A 22,415-nucleotide genomic window follows, 5' to 3' on the forward strand; every position below is an offset into this window, starting at 1 on the left:
CCTAAGAATTGATATTTCTCACTATCAGTGAGTGTATCATCATGAAGGTAAAGTTCTGGTTCCGAATGAACGGTACGGTGCCGACAGAAGTGCGTGACACACGACTTTGCTGCCAAAAACTGGAAGCCGTGGGCAAGAGCACATGACTGCACCTCGTGGATGGCTCCCAGTAGGCGCCGCTCAGCAACACCAGTGCTGGTGGAGCAGTATGAAATGCAGAACTCGTCTGCATACAGAGAGGGTAAGACGGACAGCCCTACAGCTGCTGCTAGACTGTTAATGGCCACTAAAAATAGTGAAACACTCAATATAGAGACTTGCGGGACCCTATTCTCCTGGATATGGCGGGAAATATGGGACGCACCAACTTGGTCATGGAAAGTATGGAGCGACAGGAAATTCTAGATAAAAATCGGGAGCGGGCCTCTGAGACCCCACCCATATAATGTGGCAAGGATATGATGTCGCCAGGTGGTGTCATACGCTTTGCACACATCAAAAATGACGGCAACAAGGTGTTGGCATTTGGAAAAAATCTGTTCAGATGGCAGACTTAAGGGACACAAGATTGTCAGTGGTAGAGTGGACCTGGCCGAAGCCGCCATGACATGGAGCCAGTACGCCACTTGACTCCAGGATCCAGCCCAACTGCCGACACACCATACGTTACGTTCCAGCAGCTTACAAACAACGTTGGTGTGGCTGATGGGCCAGTATCTATCCACATCAAGTGGGTTTTTGCCGTGTTTGAGCACCAAAACGATGGTGCTCTCCCGTCATTGCAACGGAAAGATGCCATCGCACCGGACCTGGTTGAAGATGACGAGATGTCGCTTGTAGTCAGAAGAGAGATGTTTAATCATCTGACTGTGGATCCAAACCGGAGCTGTGTTGAAGCAATGTGGAAGGGCGCTGAGGAGCTCCCATTCCATAAAGGAGGCATTATAGGGTTCATTGTTGCGTGTAGTAAACGAGAGGACTTTCCTTTCCATCTGCCGTTTGTGGGTGCTAAAGGCTGGGGGGCTAGCTCTCTGATGTAGAGGCTCGAGCATAGTGCTCAGCAAAGTGCTCGGCAATCGTGTTTGCGTCAATACATAGCACGCCACTGACAGTAGCACCAAGGACACCTGTTGGGATCGGGTACCCAGAAAGACCTCTGATCTTCGACCAGACTTGGGAAGGTGATGTATGGCACCCAATGGTCGACACTTACCTCTCCCAACACTCCTGTTTCCGTCGCTTTATAAGCTGGCGGGGTCATTCCATATCAAATCACCCAATAAAAAATAAATTTTACACCCACCTCCTTAGATTTTCATGAAATTTGGCTCAAATGGTTCTAATACCATCCTGACAACACCTGCAATTTTTTTTTTTTGCTGTATCTCTTACAGTTTTTTTTATAAATTTTTGAAGTTTTTATGTTTTGCGTTTTCTGAACCTTCGGATATGGTCAGTTTAATTTGTATTCAAAATTTTATATTTGCTTATCTTAAAAACTCTTTTAGATAACATCATGAATTTTTGCAGCAAGTTTATTTATTATACATATTTGAAGATAAAAATGATGCTATTAAAATATATTAATATTTTCTATGAAAAAAATAAATATATATATGTATTTTTTTTCTTTTTTTTTTTTTAACGGATGTTTTGTTTTATAAGAATTGCAATATCTCGAGTCTCAGACCTGATAGAATGCTCAAATTTGTTTTAATTTACTCTTAAACATATAGGCTACTTGATAAAACAAAAATAATGATGGCTTTTTAACATGTTTATTAATTATAGTAGATTACATTAGAATTATGTACAAAGATAGTTTGCTTACGGCACTTATGTATAACCCAACTGATTGCTTAAACATTGAATTTTTTGAGTAATTTTGTCTTTTTAATAAACATTAATGCTGATTCAAACTGTTTTTCCACTTCATCCAAGAGCTTTCAGTTCTTTTGATACAGTCTTTTTTGAAGTAATACATTCTCCCAGTGCCGCTTGATTGAGGTGCGTCTACTACACAGACTATGTGCTCCAAAGGCACTATGCAGGAATCTTCTCTTTCAGGCCAATAAAATGATGCAGCGGGTCCTGAAGGATGTAGAAATAGAATTTCTGCATCTTCTTCATCATTGAATATTGTTTTTACCAGTCCAAAGTACCAGTTACCATCATAATTTGCAGCCACATAGCAATTTATGGATGGTTCAACACGAACCCAATCAGAAGAAGAATGGAAAGAAAAGACTAAGGAGGGTTTTACACTATCTGTAGTCCTTCTAATTTCAAGGTTGTTTGTTGGAAGTGGTTTGAAGTTATGAAAACTTCTAGTTCCAGGAATGGTTCGGGTTGCTGAAAAACGTTTTTCTAGTTTTAACCGTAGCAAATCAGCTTCTTTTTTGTCAATAAAGTGAAAATGAATGTTTTCAGTATTTTTTTTCACAAAACTTATACACATCAATTGCTGTCATTATTTGTTCTTTGTCTGAAAGCTGTAGACTGGCTTTCCTTAAAATTCTTTTAATAGTTCCTCCTAGGCCATCACAAATTGACTTCCCATGACTTGTTGCAAAAAAAGTGTGTTGGGCCTCCAAATTAAAGTCTCTCGAGTGTTCAGTCAAATTTTTAAAACTGTTTCTATTTTTGTACTGCCCAGCACAACCACCTGTAAAGTAGTGAACTGAGTCAATGTCAGTATGATGTAATGACAGCCACTTTGTAATTTCTTTTTGTACAAAGTTAACAAAACCAGTGTCATGTTCTTGGTCATCACTAATAAAACAGTGGTTGGAAACAAAAACATTGTTTTCCTCATTTCTTAGAAAAACTCCAACTGGGTGTAGAGTACAACCACCTCTATTCCAGTGGTAACTTTGGATCTCATTTTGTATAACAAAGGAATAATTTTCACTGAAATCCATCACAATAATTGCTGTTTTGGGTGGTGGGTCTTCTTTCAATCTTTTAAAGGCTGCTGATTGGGATTTTGCTATAAACGAGTGTGGGGTGAGCTTTTCCAATGACCTAACCAATAAAGAAATGTAGTCTTCAACACTGATAGACTGTTTGATCATTTCTGCCCTGTCTGTGTTAATCCACTGACTGATTACAATTTCTTCTTCTAAATCATAATCTTCACTTAGTTTTTCAGTTAAGCACTCTGTTAGTGCAGTATTTGCAGGACAGCTGTTGCAATGATGTAGCATGCAGTTTTGGTTTTCTGTATTGCACACAAGCATCTTAATTAGGTCTTTATAAGATTCTTCAATTTTCACAGCATCCAGTAATAGTTTAACATTCTGGTGGATACTGCATACACATACAGTGTGTGTGCCTGCAGCACCAGCAAGGATACACCATTTAGGTCTCAAGAAACAAAATTTTGAAAATCCTACTTCTACCTCAGGATTCTCCCATTTGAAAGAATAATAGAGTTCTCTCAAGTTACACAAAATGAGTCTTTTTTGCATGTACACATTTTTTTGAACACTTACTTTGTCTTTTGTTCCAGGTAGCACTCTGGAACTTTCATCCTTTTCATAAAAATCTGTTACAAGTCTTACTGTATTTTCAGAAAGAGTTTTATCTTTTTTTGGACCAGGAGTTTCCAAAATACCCTTTTCAGATTTTAGCTTTCTAGCTTGTCGCACCATGTACTCACTCACATTAAATTCTTTCATCACTTTATTTCGAGTCCAAGAATCTGGAGCCAAGGTCAGAATCTGGATTTTTCTAGACCTCCAACAGATGACATCTTCTCTTTCATAAGAGAAATCATTACATCAAAATCCTTTGCTTTCTCAACCACACTTGTATCTTCTTCGTCATCATCAGAACTTGGTGCATCATATTTTAATGCTTTTGAAACCGCCTTTTTTGCAGTCTTTTCAATACTGCTAACCTTCCTTTTAAAATAAGACCCTTTACTTTGTTCTGACAAGCCATAAAGCTTTATCGGTGTTAAACCTAAATAATCAAGAGCAATGTTTGTTTGTACGAGGGATTCATTTCTGGATTCCAATGATTCTAATTCAACCATGACTTCATCATCTGTTTCACTTTCATTGACTTCAACTCTTAATTTTTCCTCACAAAAGTTACGGCATGTTGAGCAAAGCTTTTGTCCAGGTTTTATGCTAATATTTTTTGTCAGTAATTGTTTAGAAAGATCCAAGCCTACACTTCTCAACAATTTTTTGATGGGCTTTTTGTGTTTCTTTAGTGGGTCTACACATGATGTTTGATACTTTTCAAAAACATTTAAAAAGTAGTAGCTGTGGTGTGAACATATATTCTTAAATTCACACAGATTAATTCCAGATCGTAAGTGGATCAAATCTTTTTCTTCCTCACTCAATTCTGATACCGGTTGTAACTTTTTTGAAGGTGTGTAGGTTGTTTGGAAACAGTCAGATTTTTTAAATAACCCTACATTACAGGTTTGAATATCTGACATACTGATTTCACTTTTGGTCTGATTACTGTTCTGGTTACTTTTGTAGGATATTGGAAAAGAATCTCTGTAAACTAAGCAACAGTACTTACAGAGAGTTCGAATAAACTTAATAAAATACTATCCAAGCACTATTTAACACTGTAATAATTTTTTACTTCAAAACACAGGAGTAACAATACAAAATCCAAGTGTACATTGTTACTCCAAGAAGACAAAAACTTATTTTCGGTGTCTAAGTCACTTGGCATTTTTTATTTTTAAAATATAATTGATGATGATGATGATGATGATGATGAGTCCCATACTTCTTTACAGAGCGTAGGGGAGCGACGCGGGAGAACCGCGCCGCCTTACTAGGCAAGGTCCTAGTGGAGGTGGTTTGCCATTGCCTTCCTCCGACCGTAATGAGGATGAATGATAATGATGAAGACGACACAATAACACCCAGTCATCTCGAGGCAGGAAAAATTCCTGACCCCGCCGGGAATCGAACCCGGGATCCCGTGCTCGGGAAGCGAGAACGCTACCGCGAGACCACGAGGGGCGGACAAAATATAATTAATATTATTTTAAAAATTAGATAACTATTAAACAGGTTAAAAAGCCAACATAATTTTTCTTTTATCTAATAGCCTATACAACTAAGAGTATTTTAAAACAAATTTGAGCTTTCTATCAGGTCTGAGACTCTAGATATTGCAGTTTTTGTAAAACTGGAAGAATTTAATATATCTTCATGGTAATTTTTTTTAAATAATTACTATTAAAAACAGTCTTGATCACAATTTATTTTATAAGGTGACCGGTTTCGACCACTGCTGTGGTCATCTTCAGACCATTGAGTGGAAACCCCTTTCTGTTGGAGAATCACAGTTGTGATTCTCCAACAGAAAGGGGTTTCCACTCAATGGTCTGAAGATGACCACAGCAGTGGTCGAAACCGGTCACCTTATAAAATAAATTGTGATCAAGACTGTTTTTAATAGTAATTATTTACAATTTTATTGATCACTGCTGTTCCCATAATGCATTCAAAAGTAATTTTTTTTAACATTTAAATATAATACACAAACTTATTCCAAAATTTCATACTGATATCTTGAGTATTCTTTAATATACAAATTTTTTTAGTTGTGAGGACACGTTTAAGTTACAATTTCCGACTGCTGAAACAAAGCCAAATCTAAAAACTTTAAAAATTTATAAAAAAAACTATAAGAGATAGAGCAAAAAAATTTTACAAGTGCTTTCAGGATGATAAAAGAAGTAATTGTACCAAGTTTCATCAAAATCTGACATGGTTGGTGTCAAGGCCTGGGTGACTTGACATGGAATGACCCGGCGTACATGGGCACGGAGCCGCTTAAAGGCCATCAGATGCTCTAGGGAAGGGTGTCGCTTATGTGACTGTAGAGCTCGCCGACGCTCTGTAATTGCCTCAGCAACTTCTGGCAACCACCAAGGGACAGCCTTTTGCCGGGGGCACCCTAAAGAGCGAGGGATCCTGTTTTCTGCTGCAGAAATGATTGTAGTAGTCACGTACTCAACCATCATATCAATGTTGCCATGTGGGGCAGAGTCAATGGTGACATGAGAGGTGAAAGTTTCCCAGTCCTTGTTTAAAGCTCATCTGGGCAGGCGTCCATAGGCCTGACGCTGGGGCAGTGACAGGAAGATGGGGAAGTGGTTACTACTACACAGGTCGTCACATGTGCTCTCCAGTGGATAGATGGGACAAGTCCTGGGCTGCAAATTGATAAATCAATGGCCGAGTAACTACCTCAAGCCACAATGGATGTGTGGCGGCTCCAGTATTTAGAAGGCAGAGGTCGAACTGAGGCAGTAAAGTTTCGACATTTTTGCCTCGGCCAGTAAGCACAGTGTCATCCCATAAGGGGTTATGGGCATTAAAAACTCCCAAAAGTAGGGAAGGTTTAGGGAGTTGATCAATCAGTGCAGCTAACACATTCAGGGCTACTGCACCATCTGGAGGAAGATATACATTGCAGACAGTTGTATTTCCTGTGTCGTCCATATTCTGATAGCCACAGCTTCAAGAGGGGTTTGATGGGGCACAGGTTCACTACAGACTGAGTTTAGGACATAAACGCAAACTCCACCTGACACTCGATTACAGTCGCTAAAGTTCCTGTAATGTCCCTTACAGCCGCAGACGGCAGGGAGTTCGCATTGCCGGGAACCAAGTTTCCTGGAAAGCAATGCAGAAAGCAGGTGTAAAGCTTAACAGTTGGCGTAGCTCAGCCAGACGGTGGAAAAAATGCTGCAATTCCACTGGAGGATGTCATCATCGTGAGACTGGGAAGGCATGGAACATTCAATGAGGCAGTTTACACCTCAGGGTCACCTGCTGCCACTGACTTTTTGCCTTAGCAGTCTATATCCAATGTGTCTGAGGGTCCAGCGAGATCTAGGCCCTGAGCAGAGACCAGAATCTCAAACACCATCCTCAGATGCAGAACTTGTAGGTAGCAATGGTGTGAGTGGCACCGCAAGTTCCCTGTTCTTAGGGGTCTTCTTTTTCGATTTCTCGCACTGTTTCTTGGGTTTCCCTGGCTGGGAGGACTTCACTGAATCAGTCTCCGGGACTGAGGATGAGCGTGAAGCCCTACGACCAGCTGTTTTGGGCTCTTCAGCTGCTAGTGGGGGTCATCTTTCCCACTAACAGAAACCTGGGAAGGGAGTGACCCAAGCGATCCCTTCCTAGGGAGAAGAGTCTAAGAAGCCTTACCCTTCTCTGGCACAAAAGTGGGGACTGAAATCCCCGATAGTTGGGGAGGTGTTGCGCCCACAGTAGGTGGTGCGGAAGCAACAGGGAGGGAAGTGCCCCCCACCATCAAGGAGGCAGGTGTAGTCGCCCGGTTCTGAGAGGCGACAGGAATTCGAGGAACTGATGGGGCGAGAACTGCTCTCGTAGTGGCGGCGTATGAGGAGATCATAGCCACAGGATGTAGGCACTCAAATTTTTTCTTAGGCTTTTTGACACAGATGGGAGGCAGGGCACATGGAGTATTGGGATGCGATGAACGTCCACAATCTCAACAGGTGGGGCTGGAAATACAGCCGGAAGACATATGGCTGAACTTCCAGCACTTAAAGCACTGCATTGGGGGAGGGATATATGGCTCGGCATCACAGCGGTAGACCACCACCTTGACCTTCTCGGGCAACGTACCACCCTCAAAGGCCAAGATGAAGGCACTGGTGGCAACCTGGTTATCCCTTCGACCAGATGGATGCACCGGACGAAATGAACACCTCGCCGCTCAAAATTGGCATGCAGCTCGTCGCTTGACTGCAAAAGAAGGTCCCTGTGCAATATGATACCCTGGACCATATTTAGGCTCTTATGAGGTGTGATTGTAACAGAAACATCCCCCAACTTGCCGCAAGCAAGTAACACCCATGACTGGGCAGAGAATGCTGCCTTTATCAAAACTGACCGAGAACGCATTTTGGACAAGCCCTCCACCTCCCCAAACTTGTCCTCCAAATGCTCCATAAAAAACTGATGCTTCATGGGCATGAAAGATTCCCCATCAACTCTGATACGTACGAGGTACCGGGGTGAATAAGTTTCACTGCCATCCTTAGCCCGGCATTCCTCCCATGGTGTGGTCAGGGAAGGGAACAACTTAGGGTCATATATTTTAGCATTAAAGTTAGACTTAGCGACTGCTGGCGGCAGACCGCCAGCACGAGATGACATACTACACTTCGTGGCGTGTCATCCACCCTGATTCCACCCACTCCAACCAGGGGCCCTCCCCACACACGCCACCCAGCCGCAGCAGAGGCCATCTGGCAGGATGGCCATTGCCAGGAGACCCGATGCCACAGGGGGATGGGCATCTACTCCTTGGCACACGTGAGGAGTTAACGGCGCAGGCATCAGCAGAGCAATACCCGTGATGTCAGGGGGCTACAACCAATAGAGTACATGGTGGTCCCACAACGACGGACTGGTTACCATGTTGAATATGAGGTATAAAGAAGTGCATGGTCATTGTCGACACAGGAAGTGACACTGGATAGTGCATGGTGGAAAACGCACCCAGGAAAGTGCCCTCACCCAAGAGATGGAGAATGGGCGGGACTGCAATGCGACGATGAGAAAGTGGGCTAAAGATCTCAATGCACGATGGACACAATGCACCATATAAGGCGCTCTTCCCCAATTGGCTCGCTCTTCGGGAAAATTTTGAAAAATGGAGGTCAAACCCTGCAGGGGACCATCACAAAGGCCGAAACGTGCGAGATTCCTTTTCATTGCCTCTTAAGACAGGCAGGAATACCTCAGACCTATTCTTACCCCCAGACCCACAGGGGGGTTCCCATGTTTACTGATTGATTGATTGAGGGGGTTTATGGGAAAAACAGCAAGGTCATCTGTCCCACAGTTCCAAAGTTACTTGTGGAAGAGAGAGGTTCCACTAAAAGTGGACGGATCCAGTCGGAGGGGTCTAACTATAAAACGAGGACAATTAAAACACACACAGCAGAAGGCGTAAAAGGATAGAGACCAAACCTAAAAACTGGAAAAACAGAGGGATAAAAGAGTGGTCTTTGCATAGGGGAATGGTCATGGGTCACAAACCTAGAAAACATGAAAGGTTCCAAACACAACCACCCTGGCCCTGCTCCAGGAATAAGGCAAAACCTTATATCTGAAAACAAAAAACCACTTTCACGAAGTAAACAAAGGACCAGTTCAAGCATCTGTGAATCGTCTGCTAATATTAAAGATATGGAATTTGGAAAGCTATACTTAGTACAAAGGGCCAAAAGAAGGGGACATTCCACCAATATATGGAATACCATCAGTCTGGCTCCACAGCCACATTGTGGGGGTGGCTCGTTACCAAGAACTGACTTAACACCCCCCCCCCCCCCACATCCCCTCTATGGTATTCATAGAAGCCCCTGTCTCATAATTTTTGAACCCTGAACTATGGTTCACTACTAAATGATTGTACGCCCTCTCACACAACCCCCTATAAGAAGAAAAAGCATCAGAAACTACAGTAGAAATCTGTTCTATAAACCCCTCAATTAACCCCACTAATTCCCTCTTAGTCCACCCCTCCAAAAACCTAAAAACCACATTCCAAACACCCACCCCCGAAACAACAGCCCCCCCACACCCAGACACCAACCACAGACTTACCCCTCCCATACTTCCTTTTCCCAAACTGCAACTCTTCCACCTCCACCACAACCCCAGGCCCACCCAACTTACCCCTGTACTAAATAAACTCCGAACACACTTCACGACAAAACGAAAACCAGTCAAGCACACTCCTCTCACTCACACCAGTCTCATGCGCATAAAAACTGTGAGAGGATTTATAACAAAAGTAGTACGTCAGCAACACAATCTCGCACATGCCCAACCTAGACTTGTTGAACCAAGAAATGCGACGTATGGAGCACTATAGGTTATACCTACAGCATCACCACATATAACCGTCCCTGGTCCGAGACACCGGAACTTTTGCCAATTTCATGTTGTGACAACAAACAGTACACTTCACAACCTCCACCAACAAGCAAAACAGCTGCAGAAATACTCCATCGGACTCGCCCCCATCTCAGGATGCAAATGCACGCTGTTAATTTTATCAATCATATTCATACCTAACAAGAGCATCAACAAATTAATTTACTCAAATTAACACATGACCTACAGCGAACAGCCCTACAATAACTTTCACACGACAAACACTAAATCGTTAACTCACTGAAAACAATTCCTCTCCACAAACAGCCAAAACCAGAACCACCCAGAACAAGCAGTAACACCAAACTGAACCAAATACACCATACATCACGAAACCCCTGAACACACCACCAGAGGGCACCACGAACAGCAACACAACGACACCTACAAACACGCCACACTTGCAAACCAAACTTCATGCTGTCACACACCACAACAGCCTTACGTCATGGATCAAAGCCAACGGGTGGGATCAGACGTTTCAGTCGACCCCAATAAAGCAACAGAATACATGCAAGAACCAATGCAACACACACAGAGGCAAATCACTATTTCCCCATAATCTGTCAAAGAATTTAAGAATGTAATTATCTCCCTCAAACTTAAAAATTTTCATGGCGCTAATAATATCTCAAGTAAAATATTACAGAATTGCTTTTCACATATAGGGCCTATTCAATGTAGTATTCAGACACCATAACACTATTAAAGGGAATATTACCAGACAAATTAAAAATGCTTCTGTCAGACACCTTTATAAGAAACATAGTAAGACAGATAATAATTACCTTTCAAGGTTACTAACTCCTCAAAATTTCTGGAAACGATTACGTCTGCAAGAACCACAACAAATCTCTCTCAGAATAAGTTAGGCTCACTTAATGTCAATTTGTACTTCAAAACAGTCTCTACACAGATCAGATCATAAAATTTCTCAGTTTAAGAATCACATTATACAAAATTAAAGTGACAAAATATTGGCAACTGGTATTTAATAATGCAGTTTGGAGTGTTCTCCTAGGGAAGTAGAAAAGATTATAGTATCAGAGAACTTTCTGGCATCTTGTTTTCATCTTATCTAAACACAAGGACACAGAGTTACATTAAGAAACTCGAGAAGTGTACACAATAAAACAGAATGGCCCCTACAGACGTCCCACAGGGATCTATACTGGTTCTGCCCTTGTTGCCTGCAAATCATCTTTCCTCAAACATCTATGAAGCAGGAATAGTTCTCCTTGCTGATCACCCAAGCATTACATGGTGGACAAAATTCAACCGGAAGAGAAAATTCATAAAATGAGACACATGTGGAACTGACCCCTGATAAGGAACATCACAATAGAAAACGCTGGAACTAGCACCTTAGGTGTTGATGCAGGGCTGTGATCAATTTACCACACTGTGAGATTTGCTTTCCTGTTCTGTCCGAGAGACAATAGCGTTTCTCATGTTATGTTTTAGCTCTTCAACTGTGAGAGGAGTGCATGAACATACCCGGACCTTCAACTGGCCCCACAGGAAAAAAAAAAAAATCACAGAGGGAGAGAGATCTGGTGATCGAGGCAGCCATAAGATTGTACTGCCTCTGCTCATTGTCTTCTCCTCACTGAAAACCTCATGTACTTCTGACAAGTTTGTCAAAATAGTGTGTGCTACTGCAGATGCTTTGTCTTGCTGAAAATATCAATACACTCATTCATCTTCCGAGATTTGTTAAGCAGTTTTGTGAAAGAATTGTGATATGATGTGGAGAGAGATCAAACTATACAACAGCTCTTCGAAGTACTGATGGGGATTTTCTGATGCATAATGGTCAGTAAATATGTCTGCTCCTCTCGCTCACTCAAATTTAATGACACAGTGAAGTAGTACTACAGACAGAGTGTCTGGGGGATCCCATGTGCAGGCATGTAACAGCAATGGACTAGTGCATCAAAATCATTGTTTTCACAACTTTCTGTGCTATGCAGTTCTCCCACTCATTTACAAGGGTCAGTTATGTTTCAGTTTTATTTTGTCCATTCAGTATAATCATGGTTAATGCAATAACTTGGACACTTGAAAATGTAACTAATGCCTTCTTGTTCAGAGACATTTTGGGCTTGCAGCTGGTTGTCATTAACTACAATCCACAATGTTTTGACCAACAGGTACTCAGTCAGAATATCACTATATGTAATTAAGAGGTAACCAGCTGCAAGCCTGAAATGTCTTAGAACATTCAATTCGCCAGGAAAATATTAACATTTTCTCGACAATTAATAACTGGTTCTCTATAATTACAATTTGAAAAACGACATTCATACATTTTTACAAGATTGAAAAATAATGTGTTCTATCCATCACTTAGCCTCAGTGTGACCCAGAAAGGAGTGACATATTCAGTCACAAAAATCGCGCACACACCCCCCGACTCAGGTTTTCCTGAAAAATGTACAACTGTAAAACTGATTTGTCTCAGATCATAACAAGAGGCCCCAGTTACGATCTACACAAAATGCAGATAGTGGTATCTAACTAACTGAAAACTGTACACAAACTAGGACCACAGAAAGAGAGGCAAAAAGAGGTGCATGTAATTTTACAACACTTTTAACTATTGAATTAAGTTAATGGGAAAGTGTCGGACCTTCAATAGGAAGTAATGAGTCACGTACAAAAACTTTAATGATACCTTCACATTTAAAATAGCCCTAAATTACCCAATTTCCTAAGCAAGGCATTCTATAAAGGTTTCAACTGAAAGACAGCAGATTATGAAATATGAAGGCATTCACTCAGCAATGTTTGTTTATACAACACATGAATGAGAGAGGGCTATGTACAGTAACACCCACCACACATTTAACAAAGAATTTTTTACATCAATGAATATATTTGTTGTTTTAGAATACATTTGGAGAGGGAGACAAATCATATACTTTATTTCAAAGCACTGGGATACAATTTATTGGAATTAGGGCTATGGAGGAATAGATTCTGATACTGATTCTGCTCATTAACCTTTCTCATACAGGTAAACACTAAACTAAGTCCCCACAACTAAGAATGTTTCAGTAAGATAGTAATTACTTTAATACCTCCAATAAGAAAGACAGAATAGAAATATTGGTTTAGTGGAGATAAAAATGATGTTAAGCAATATTTAATATCATTAAAGAGGTATCAGATGCGTTTTCATTACAACACAACAGTGTGCACCTCGGCTATGTTCATATTCGGAATTCTTGAGGCGAAGACTGGCAATTACAATGATTTGTTTATGTCACGTTAACCACAAAAGTTGACAGCCGACAACGAATCCGAATCTCATCGAATGCTGTAAGCACTTAAGTCGCAGGCTACAATATCCTCCCACTCAACACAAAGTCGGTTCTAGTAGCACCATATGAATGAAAACGTCCATTCTCCTCAAAAAAAACCTTAGGTAACCTAATTTTCACTTACTTACGATAAAATACCATTAAAAATTGTAAAAAAAAAAATGTGCTAGGGCGTTATGTCGCTACTGCTATATATCGCTTCTGTGAGATTTTCTGACAGTCCGTCGCATATTCAGTTTCGTTACTGCACCAGAAGCATGACGGCTGTCACATATTAACCTCAATAATAAATTGCACAAGAGCCAGTGCTGGGCAGTATCAAGATAAAAATCTTTAGTAGCTTTTAATTACGGTCATCAACCTTAAAATAAGTCTGACAGCATCAGTTGTCAGTGACAGCTGTGGAAAAATATATAACAATGACAACTGGTACTTACTTTCTTTTTCGTGATCGTATCCAACTATTACGAAATAATCAGCCAGCCGGGACATCGCAAGAAACAATATCCGTAGTCCCGTCTCATCGACTCCACTTCATTTATACACATACGGCTGCCATTTTCCTAGCCAACCAAACAGGTAACCAATACCTCCGTCTAACAGCAGACACCACAGCATTCCTAATCAGAATCAGATTGATAGCGCAGGTTTAAAAGTCTGATCCAACGCTTGTATAACTACGTATTTACTTTAAATGTTGATACAACACTCTTGTTTCTTCTACTACTGACGGCACCATTCTACAGTCACAAAAAAAGCGAAACACATCGACGCATCGACTACTCGCAAGAAAGTAATCAACTTTCCTGAAGCCTACGCCCTCTCTGCATACATTTTTATACACATTATGCAAAATTTCTTTATGTAAATGCCTACAAGAATTCATTATACCTAAATACAATGTTGACATTCGATCTGTTTATATATCGATATACACCATTTTCAATCGATACAAGTCCTTGCATTCCACCACGATAGCCGTCACACTTAAAAATAAAAGTTTCGCTCATGTCGACGCAAACTGATGTTCATCGCTCTTTGGCACAACTGCTTCTAGAATTCAGTTTGTAACGATAGTTTACAGATTTTTCCAATATCAAACATGAGGTTGCATATGGAAGCCACACACCAGGTAAATTCCGTTTCCTACAAACCTCGGGGCACAGAATTAACACCTCATTGGCCTTACGTCGTGAAAATTAGTTTCTAATATTCTTTCTGATGACTCTTTATTTGCTTCTGGTGTCTAGCTATAAACCACATCATTTCGGCCACGTTTTCCACCAAACTTAAACACTACACACTAACACCACAGTCATTTCTTCAGACCACATCTTATCCTCGTTTTACTTGGGGTTTAATTAGACGCACCATCCGTCAATTGATATAAAAGCTTTTTGGGTGCACAGCTGCATCACATGGTAAAATAAAATAAATGCCACCGAATACTTAAAACCGAAGTCTCAGTCTTGATTTCAGCGTCTCAGTCTTGATTTCTTGTCCTAGCAACAGATAATAATTTTATTTGCAATGTGATGCAGCTGTACAGCCAGAAAGTTTTTCTGTCAACTGACTGCTCGTAGAAGCCAACATATCTAAAATTGTACACCTCGTTTCTCTATACAGGGGGTCAAATTCCATGATGTCATCACTCAGATCCCTAGTAGTGGGCTACAATTTTCTGTTTCTGTGATCCATGTTAATCTGTTTTTTTCATTCAAATTGTAGACAAAGATTGTATTGGGGAACCTTTCTGATCTAAATCTTGTATCTTGTAAGATGAACATATAAAGAGATCTACATCCATGCCCTGTAACCAGTTTGGGGGGAGGGGGGGGGAAGTTTCAGTACAAGTCTAGAATTGTTTGTTAACATTGTAGCGACGCTCCCGCGCGCTAATTCAAGCTCGCCGGTGTGTGTGTGCTGTGCGCGTGTGTCAGTGCAGTGCTGTGCGGTCGTAATTACTGTACACGACGTCAGTGTAGTTCCGCGCTCAGCCTCTAGAGGCGCTGTGTTTTCTAGCTTTTATATACGTTCTGTTTATTGTTATTATTCCTTGTTTTTTGAGTTAGTGAGTAGTTCCGTGCCTCCTGACTTGTGTGGACGAGTACTGTTTCCTCTCCTAACTACGGAAGTTTCCGAGGATTAAGGATCCTCTGTATAGGCCGGAAGCAAATTTTATAGCTCCGATCTGTCCATGCATGCTGGGCGTCGTCAGATACGCGCTGGCAATAAAGGTATTGTTGCTCAACTGAAGGTCTTCATTCTTCTGAATCACGTTAAGCAAAGGTCGGACAGCCACCAGTTTAGCTGAACCCAACAAGTGGTGACCCCGACGTGATTCAAGCAGAGCCCGACGTGATTCAAGCAGAGACCGACGTGATTAAGAAGAAGCAGCCGTGAGCTACGTAAGTAACGAGCACATAATGACCGAACAGCAGGCCGTCTCCAGGATTGCAGTCCGTTTGCCGCCGTTCTTGCCCGACGACCCGGTACTCTGGTTCGCGCAGGCAGAGGCAAGTTTTAGCTGCGCTGGAATAACGGTCGAAGCAACTAAATTTGCGCTGATTGTGAGCCAACTCGACCAACGTTATGCAGCCGAGGTGCAGGACATAATCACAGCACCGCCCGAGGCTGGAGCTTATGCCAGGCTAAAATCAGGGTTGATTCGACGGGTGGCCGCGTCTCAAGAGGACCGGATACGTCAGGTTCTGACACAGGAAGAAATTGGCGACAGGAAGCCTTCTCAATACCTGCGACATCTACGCAGCAAAGTTGACACCGTTACTGTGCCAGACAGTCTGCTCAGAACGCTGTGGAGCAGTAGGTTGCCGCCGCAAATAAAAGCCATAATCGCCTCACAAACGGACATGCCGCTGGATGACGTGGCGCAGCTAGCAGACCGGATTCAGGACGCGATCACACCGGCTCCGGTCAGCGCCGTCGCGGCGTTGGATAACAGTGCAAACAGTACCGCGTCTGTAGCACGAGCCGACCATGATTCTCTCGCTGCCAAGGTTGAGCTTTTGTGTGCCCAAGTCAGTGCGCTGCTGGCACGTGACAACGACAATAATAGAAGAAGCCGATACAGACGGCAGCGTTCGAGAAGCAGATCTTCCGGCGGTACTACCACTCCGCAAGGCGAGGTACCACTGTGCTGGTACCACCGACGATTCGGCGATCAGGCAAGGAAGTGCACATCGCCATGCTCGCACCCAAATGCCACCGGCGGTCGACAATAGGCGCAACCGACTGCCAGTTATCCTCCAAGCGCCTGTTCGTTACCGATAGGAGTTCCGGCGTTAAGTTTTTAATTGACACTGGGTCGGACCTGAGTATCATACTACGAACAGCCATACATCGTTGCCGGCCGCCAACTGCCTTCCGTCTGACGGCTGCCAACAATTCTTCCATCACAACATATGGCACACAGAGGATGGAGCTTAATCTCGGCCTACGTCGCGCGTACGAGTGGAATTTTACAGTGGCTGACGTCACGGAGGCGATCGTCGGGGCTGATCTCCTCGCGCACTACCACCTGCTGCCGGACGTCGCGAACGCACGCTTGGTAGACAGCGTCACTGGCTTAGTAGTCATGGGTTTCCGTCGCAACACCGCAACGCACATTGCCAAGTTGGTCCATGCTACGGAGGGTGAGTACACTGAATTACTGCTTAACTATCCGAACTTGACCAGGCCGCCCGGCGCTCCCAGGTGCATACCACATGACACGGTGCTTCACATTCAAACGACTGATGGTCCCCCAGTAGCATGCCGACCTAGGCGTCTCGCTCCAGACCGATTGAAGATAGCGAAGGCAGAATTTGACGCCATGATTCGCGAGGGCATAATGCGGCCATCTAAGAGCCCGTGGTCCTCCGCATTACATCTTGTTCCGAAGAAGGGTGGAGCTTGGCGCCCATGCGGTGACTACCGTGCGCTTAACGCGCGAACAGTGCCGGACAGATATCCCGTTCCGTTACTGAGGGATTATAATCACACTTTACATGGTGCCACGGTGTTCGCAGTTCTGGACTGCGCTAAAGCGTATACACAGATTCCGGTGGCCAATGACGACATTCCAAAGACTGCAATAATAACGCCTTTCGGTTTGCTTGAAAGAAAATTTATGACTTTCGGTTTACGTAATGCCGCTCAGACCTGGCAAAGGTTTATAGACTCGGTTCTCCAGGGACTGCCGTTCTGTTTCGCCTACCTGGACGATGTGTTAGTGTTCTCTGCTGACCACGATCAACACCGACAACATCTGCGAGAGATTTTCGAGCGATTGGAGCGTTACAGCGTCGTCTTGAACGTGGACAAGTGTGTTTTTGGGCAGTCAGAGGTGACATTTCTTGGCCATAAGATTTCTGCTGAAGGCTCTCTTCCTCTGTCCGAGAAGATGGACGCTATCTTGCAGCTACCCCGACCAACTACGATCAAAGAATTACGTCGTTTTTTGGGGATGCTCAATTTTTATCGACGACACCTTCCTCACGCTGCGGAGCTGCAGGAACCTTTGACGGCGGCATTATCAGGCCCTAAAGTAAATAGCAAGTCTCTGATACAGTGGACAGAGGACATGTGTTCTGCGTTCAAGGCAACAAAGAGGAGCATGGCCGACACGGCGCTTCTCGCACAGCCACGGCTCGACGCGCCATTAGCAATTGTCGTAGATGCGAGCCAGACGGCGATCGGTGCCGCGTTACAACAATGGTCCGACAACGCATGGCAGCCATTGGCGTATTATTCCCACAAGCTTTCGCCTGCACAGAGAAAATGGAGCACATATGACCGTGAGCTCCTGGCAGTATACCAGGCAGTGAAATATTTTCGCCCCCAAGTGGAAGCGCGAACTTTCACGATATATACAGACCACAAACCACTCACGTTCGCCTTCCGTCGGAATAGTGTCAACTGCTCTCCCCGTCAATTTCATCACCTTGAGTTCGTGGCCCAGTTTACTACCGACATTAGACGTATTCCTGGGATCGACAACATTGTTGCGGATTGCCTTTCACGGATCAGCAGTGTTTCCAGTACCATAGACTTTCCTGCACTGGCACAGGCACAGAGAGACGACGAAGAACTCCTTGCCTATGTTAAAGACACGGCTTCTGCATTGCAACTGAAACTCGTTGATGTTCCGGGGGAAGATACACAGCTATACTGCGACGTTTCTCGCGGCCGACCTCGTCCCTTTCTGACGCCGGCTTTTAGAAGACAAGCCTTTGATATAGTACATGGATTGTGCCATCCCGGGGTACGCCCGACATTCCGCCTAGTATCGCAACGTTTCGTGTGGCCAGGCATGCAAAATGACTGCCGCGAGTGAGTCCAATCTTGTCTTCAGTGCCAACGCTGCAACATTAACCGCCATGTACACGCACTGATCGGCGATTTTCCGGATACCACCGCCCGCTTTGCCCACGTTCATTTAGATGTAGTCGGACCACTTCCACCTTCGAAAGGGCAACGATATCTGTTTACAATGATCGACCGTTTTACACGTTGGCCGGAGGCAGTGCCGGTGGATAATATCACAGCAGACACATTAGCTTCCGCTTTTGCAATGACTTGGTTGGCAAGATTTGGATGCCCACTACATATTACCACTGACCGCGGACGGCAATTTGAATCAGACCTGTTCTCACAGCTGGCCAAGTTTTGTGGTTACACCCACCATAAGACCACAAGTTATCACCCAGCAAGCAACGGAATGATCGAACGTTGGCACCGTTGTTTGAAGGCCGCGCTGATGTGCCACGAAGAAACCTGGACAACCGCACTACCAGTGGTCTTGTTAGGCTTACGGACGACTTTCAAACCAGACCTGGGGTCGTCAGCGGCAGAACTGGTTTATGGAGAAACACTGCGCCTTCCTGGTGACTTCGTAGACGCTGATGCCACAGAAACAGTTGCTACTGGCCAGCCGGATTTCTTGCGACGACTGAGGGACCATGTATCAAAGATTCGCCCTCCGAAAGCCACACGTCATGGCAAGCCGCCCACTTTCGTGCACCAGGACCTGGAACAGTGTCGTCACGTAATGCTCCGCACTGAGGGCGTTAAACCGCCTCTACAAGCTCCTTATTCTGGCCCATATGAAGTGCTACGGCGCAGTGCCCACACCATGGATATCCTAGTGAACGGCAAAACCACGACTGTTGCGTTGAATCGGGTTAAACCTGCGTATGTTTTTCCTGACACCCCACTAGCGGCACCTCGTCGTAGGCATCCATCTACCGCTGTTCCAGACACTGACGCCACATCTCCGGCGCCGGCTCTTCAACATCCGCCGCCCAACGCAGCACAACATCCGCCTCCTGACGTTGTTCCTCCTCCTCCGACGAGGACGACCCGTTCTGGACGTCGGGTGCACTTTCCGGCGCGGTATCTCGACGCCGACGCTCCGCTTCCGCCCGGGGGGCTGATGTAGCGACGCTCCCGCGCGCTAATTCAAGCTCGCCGGTGTGTGTGTGTTTGTGTGCTGTGCGCGTGTGTCAGTGCAGTGCTGTGCGGTCGTAATTACTGTACACGACGTCAGTGTAGTTCCGCGCTCAGCCTCTAGAGGCGCTGTGTTTTCTAGCTTTTATATACGTTCTGTTTATTGTTATTATTCCTTGTTTTTTGAGTTAGTGAGTAGTTCCGTGCCTCCTGACTTGTGTGGACGAGTACTGTTTCCTATCCTAACTACGGAAGTTTCCGAGGATTAAGGATCCTCTGTATAGGCCGGAAGCAAATTTTATAGCTCCGATCTGTCCATGCATGCCGGGCGTCGTCAGATACGCGCTCGCAATAAAGGTATTGTTGCTCAACTGAAGGCCTTCATTCTTCTGAATCACGTTAAGCAAAGGTCGGACAGCCACCAGTTTAGCTGAACCTGACAATGTGGTCTCTTGAAACTCTGTAAGTAGGTATAAAATTAAAATAACATCCACTTACTGCAATTTAGATCTTAGTTTTGCGAAGTCAACTATAGAAATAAAAGTCTGACATTTAAATGTAGTCAGTGGATTTTAGTTTTATTTTATAAGACATATGACTGTATGTCTGCTAATAAGGACACAAACGTTCGTAAGATATTTGTAAGTACTCTTATGCAGCACAGTTGACATCCATCTTCAAGCACATTCATGTTGCCCTCCTTTGCATACATGCATTGTCAACCATTAGTCCTATTGGTACCGACCTCACAGACTAAAGTAAGGTTCTAGGATCGGTTGTGAGTTTTGTAAGCAATCTGTTTGGTAGTTTAACTGTGTTTTCGCTATATTCTCACCAATAAATCAACGTTTATCACATGCTTTACCTTCTGTTAAGAAATGTGATCATATCATTTCATAGTCCCACAAATTGTTACATGCAGGTTTTTGTATCAGTTGACTGATTCCATTGGTGGCCAACTGACATTCTAATCAAAGAATACTGTAGATTTTTCTGTCTTTGTGTGAACTGCTCAAGTTTATACTTCTGAATATTTAAACCATGTTGCCCATTACTTTACCACTTTGAAATCAAGATCTGACAAGATATTTGTGCATGTCTTTTCAGATTGTACATAATTACATCAACAAAAGCGAAGACAAGTGGGAAATAGTAGCAGGGAACAAGGGCCACAGAAGGAGAATAGTATATGATTGTTTCATCATTGATGTATAAAACAGTTGAGTAAAGAAGAGGCTCAAGCAGATGTAACTGTAGTTAATACCTGACAGACTTCCATTAGGGAACCAACTGATTCAGAAAAAGTAGAATATATGAGGTAATTTCTGCTGTTAGGAAGTAGCCGTGGAAGAGGTGTGCCCCAGATTTTGCAAGAAAAATTAAGTGTCAGATACCAGGTCAAAAAGTTTTTCAACGCCAGTGCATATCTTAGCCAAGTGGCGGAGGATATAGGATCCTTGTGCAAGGACTTTAGAAAGAAAGATCATGTTGTGATACCCGATGGAGCAGAGAACAGTGTTAATAAGGATCAGTGCTACAATATTGAAAGTGACCTGGTACAAATAGACTATGCAACGATCCATACAAATTTTGGGTTGTATCTTGCTTTCATGCAGTATGATCGGCCCAAGGTTAATTGGTCTGTAAGAAGGATCCACATGGTGTTAGATCACCTGCTTTGGGCGGCTACTTGGTCTGGCATGGGTTTGGTTTCTGTAATGCTATTGGTAGGTGCGATATCACTAGGAAACGATTGCATCTCAATAGGAAATGGAAAAGTAAATTGGGTAGGGTAGTAACAAATTCTTTAAGGGAGGGGAGCACTTCAATTCATAGGAGTACCTCTCTTTTGCTCTAGGATAAATGTACCGTGTTTCAACACTGAAATGAATTAAGCTTACTGAAAAGCTCAAACAGGTAGCTACTAAAAATATTAAAATATCACAATATTCTCATAAAACTACAGTGAAAAATAATGTTAGTATATTGCATTTTTTCTGTATATTTAGAAACTGTGGATATAACAGATATACTATGCCAGTCTGAACATCAGATAGTGGTATGAAAAATATAAATGTAAGTGGGTATACGCTTTCAGCACATTTCGTGGAGAGCAACATATAGATGGATGTGACTCTGAGCTTAAACTAAATAATGGTACTTTTATAAATGTAACTGTGTATATGTCATGAAAGTTGTGGATTCTTTGTTGTACTGTCTGCCAGACACCAGGAAGCAAATTATTATTTGTGGGGATTACACTGTAGATTTTCTGAAACAGTCTAATAGGAAGAATGACCTTCAAGAATTACTTTGTTTCCTTCAATTTAACACCAGTTATTAGTTTTCCTGCTCAGGTGGTACAAGAAAGCAGCACCCTAATAGGTAATATTTTCATATACTAAGATAAATTTGATCAAATAAACATTTATCCTGTTAAGAATGGTCTTTCTGACCGTGTTGTACACCTAATTACAATATATGATATATCTCCAAACAGTAACGTGAAAAAGTCCTCCAAAATGATACATTCAATTAATAATTTAATGACTGCAAATTTTAGGGATAGCTTGCAGTAGTTAGACTGGGATGTGTTGAATCAGGAATATGCAGCTGATTTAAAATATAACTTATTTCTTGATTCATTCGTGAGTGTATTTGAAACCAG

The 22,415-nt window shown here is 43.1% G+C and overlaps 1 protein-coding gene across 2 annotated transcripts in view; it reads right to left on the reverse strand.

Moving 5' to 3' along the window:
- Positions 1 to 14,067, reverse strand: part of LOC126412073 (myotubularin-related protein 13) — a 251,951-nt gene extending 237,884 nt beyond the window's left edge. For both annotated transcript variants that reach the window (XM_050081473.1, XM_050081472.1), the window contains exon 1: positions 13,738 to 14,067. In XM_050081473.1, coding sequence (XP_049937430.1) covers positions 13,738 to 13,792 — 55 coding nt within the window. In that variant the 5' untranslated portion in view covers positions 13,793 to 14,067. The remainder of the gene's footprint in view (positions 1 to 13,737) is intronic.
- Positions 14,068 to 22,415: the final 8,348 nt, after the last annotated feature.

Source organism: Schistocerca serialis, chromosome 7 (assembly GCF_023864345.2).
Source record: "Schistocerca serialis cubense isolate TAMUIC-IGC-003099 chromosome 7, iqSchSeri2.2, whole genome shotgun sequence".
NCBI lineage: Eukaryota > Metazoa > Arthropoda > Insecta > Orthoptera > Acrididae > Schistocerca > Schistocerca serialis.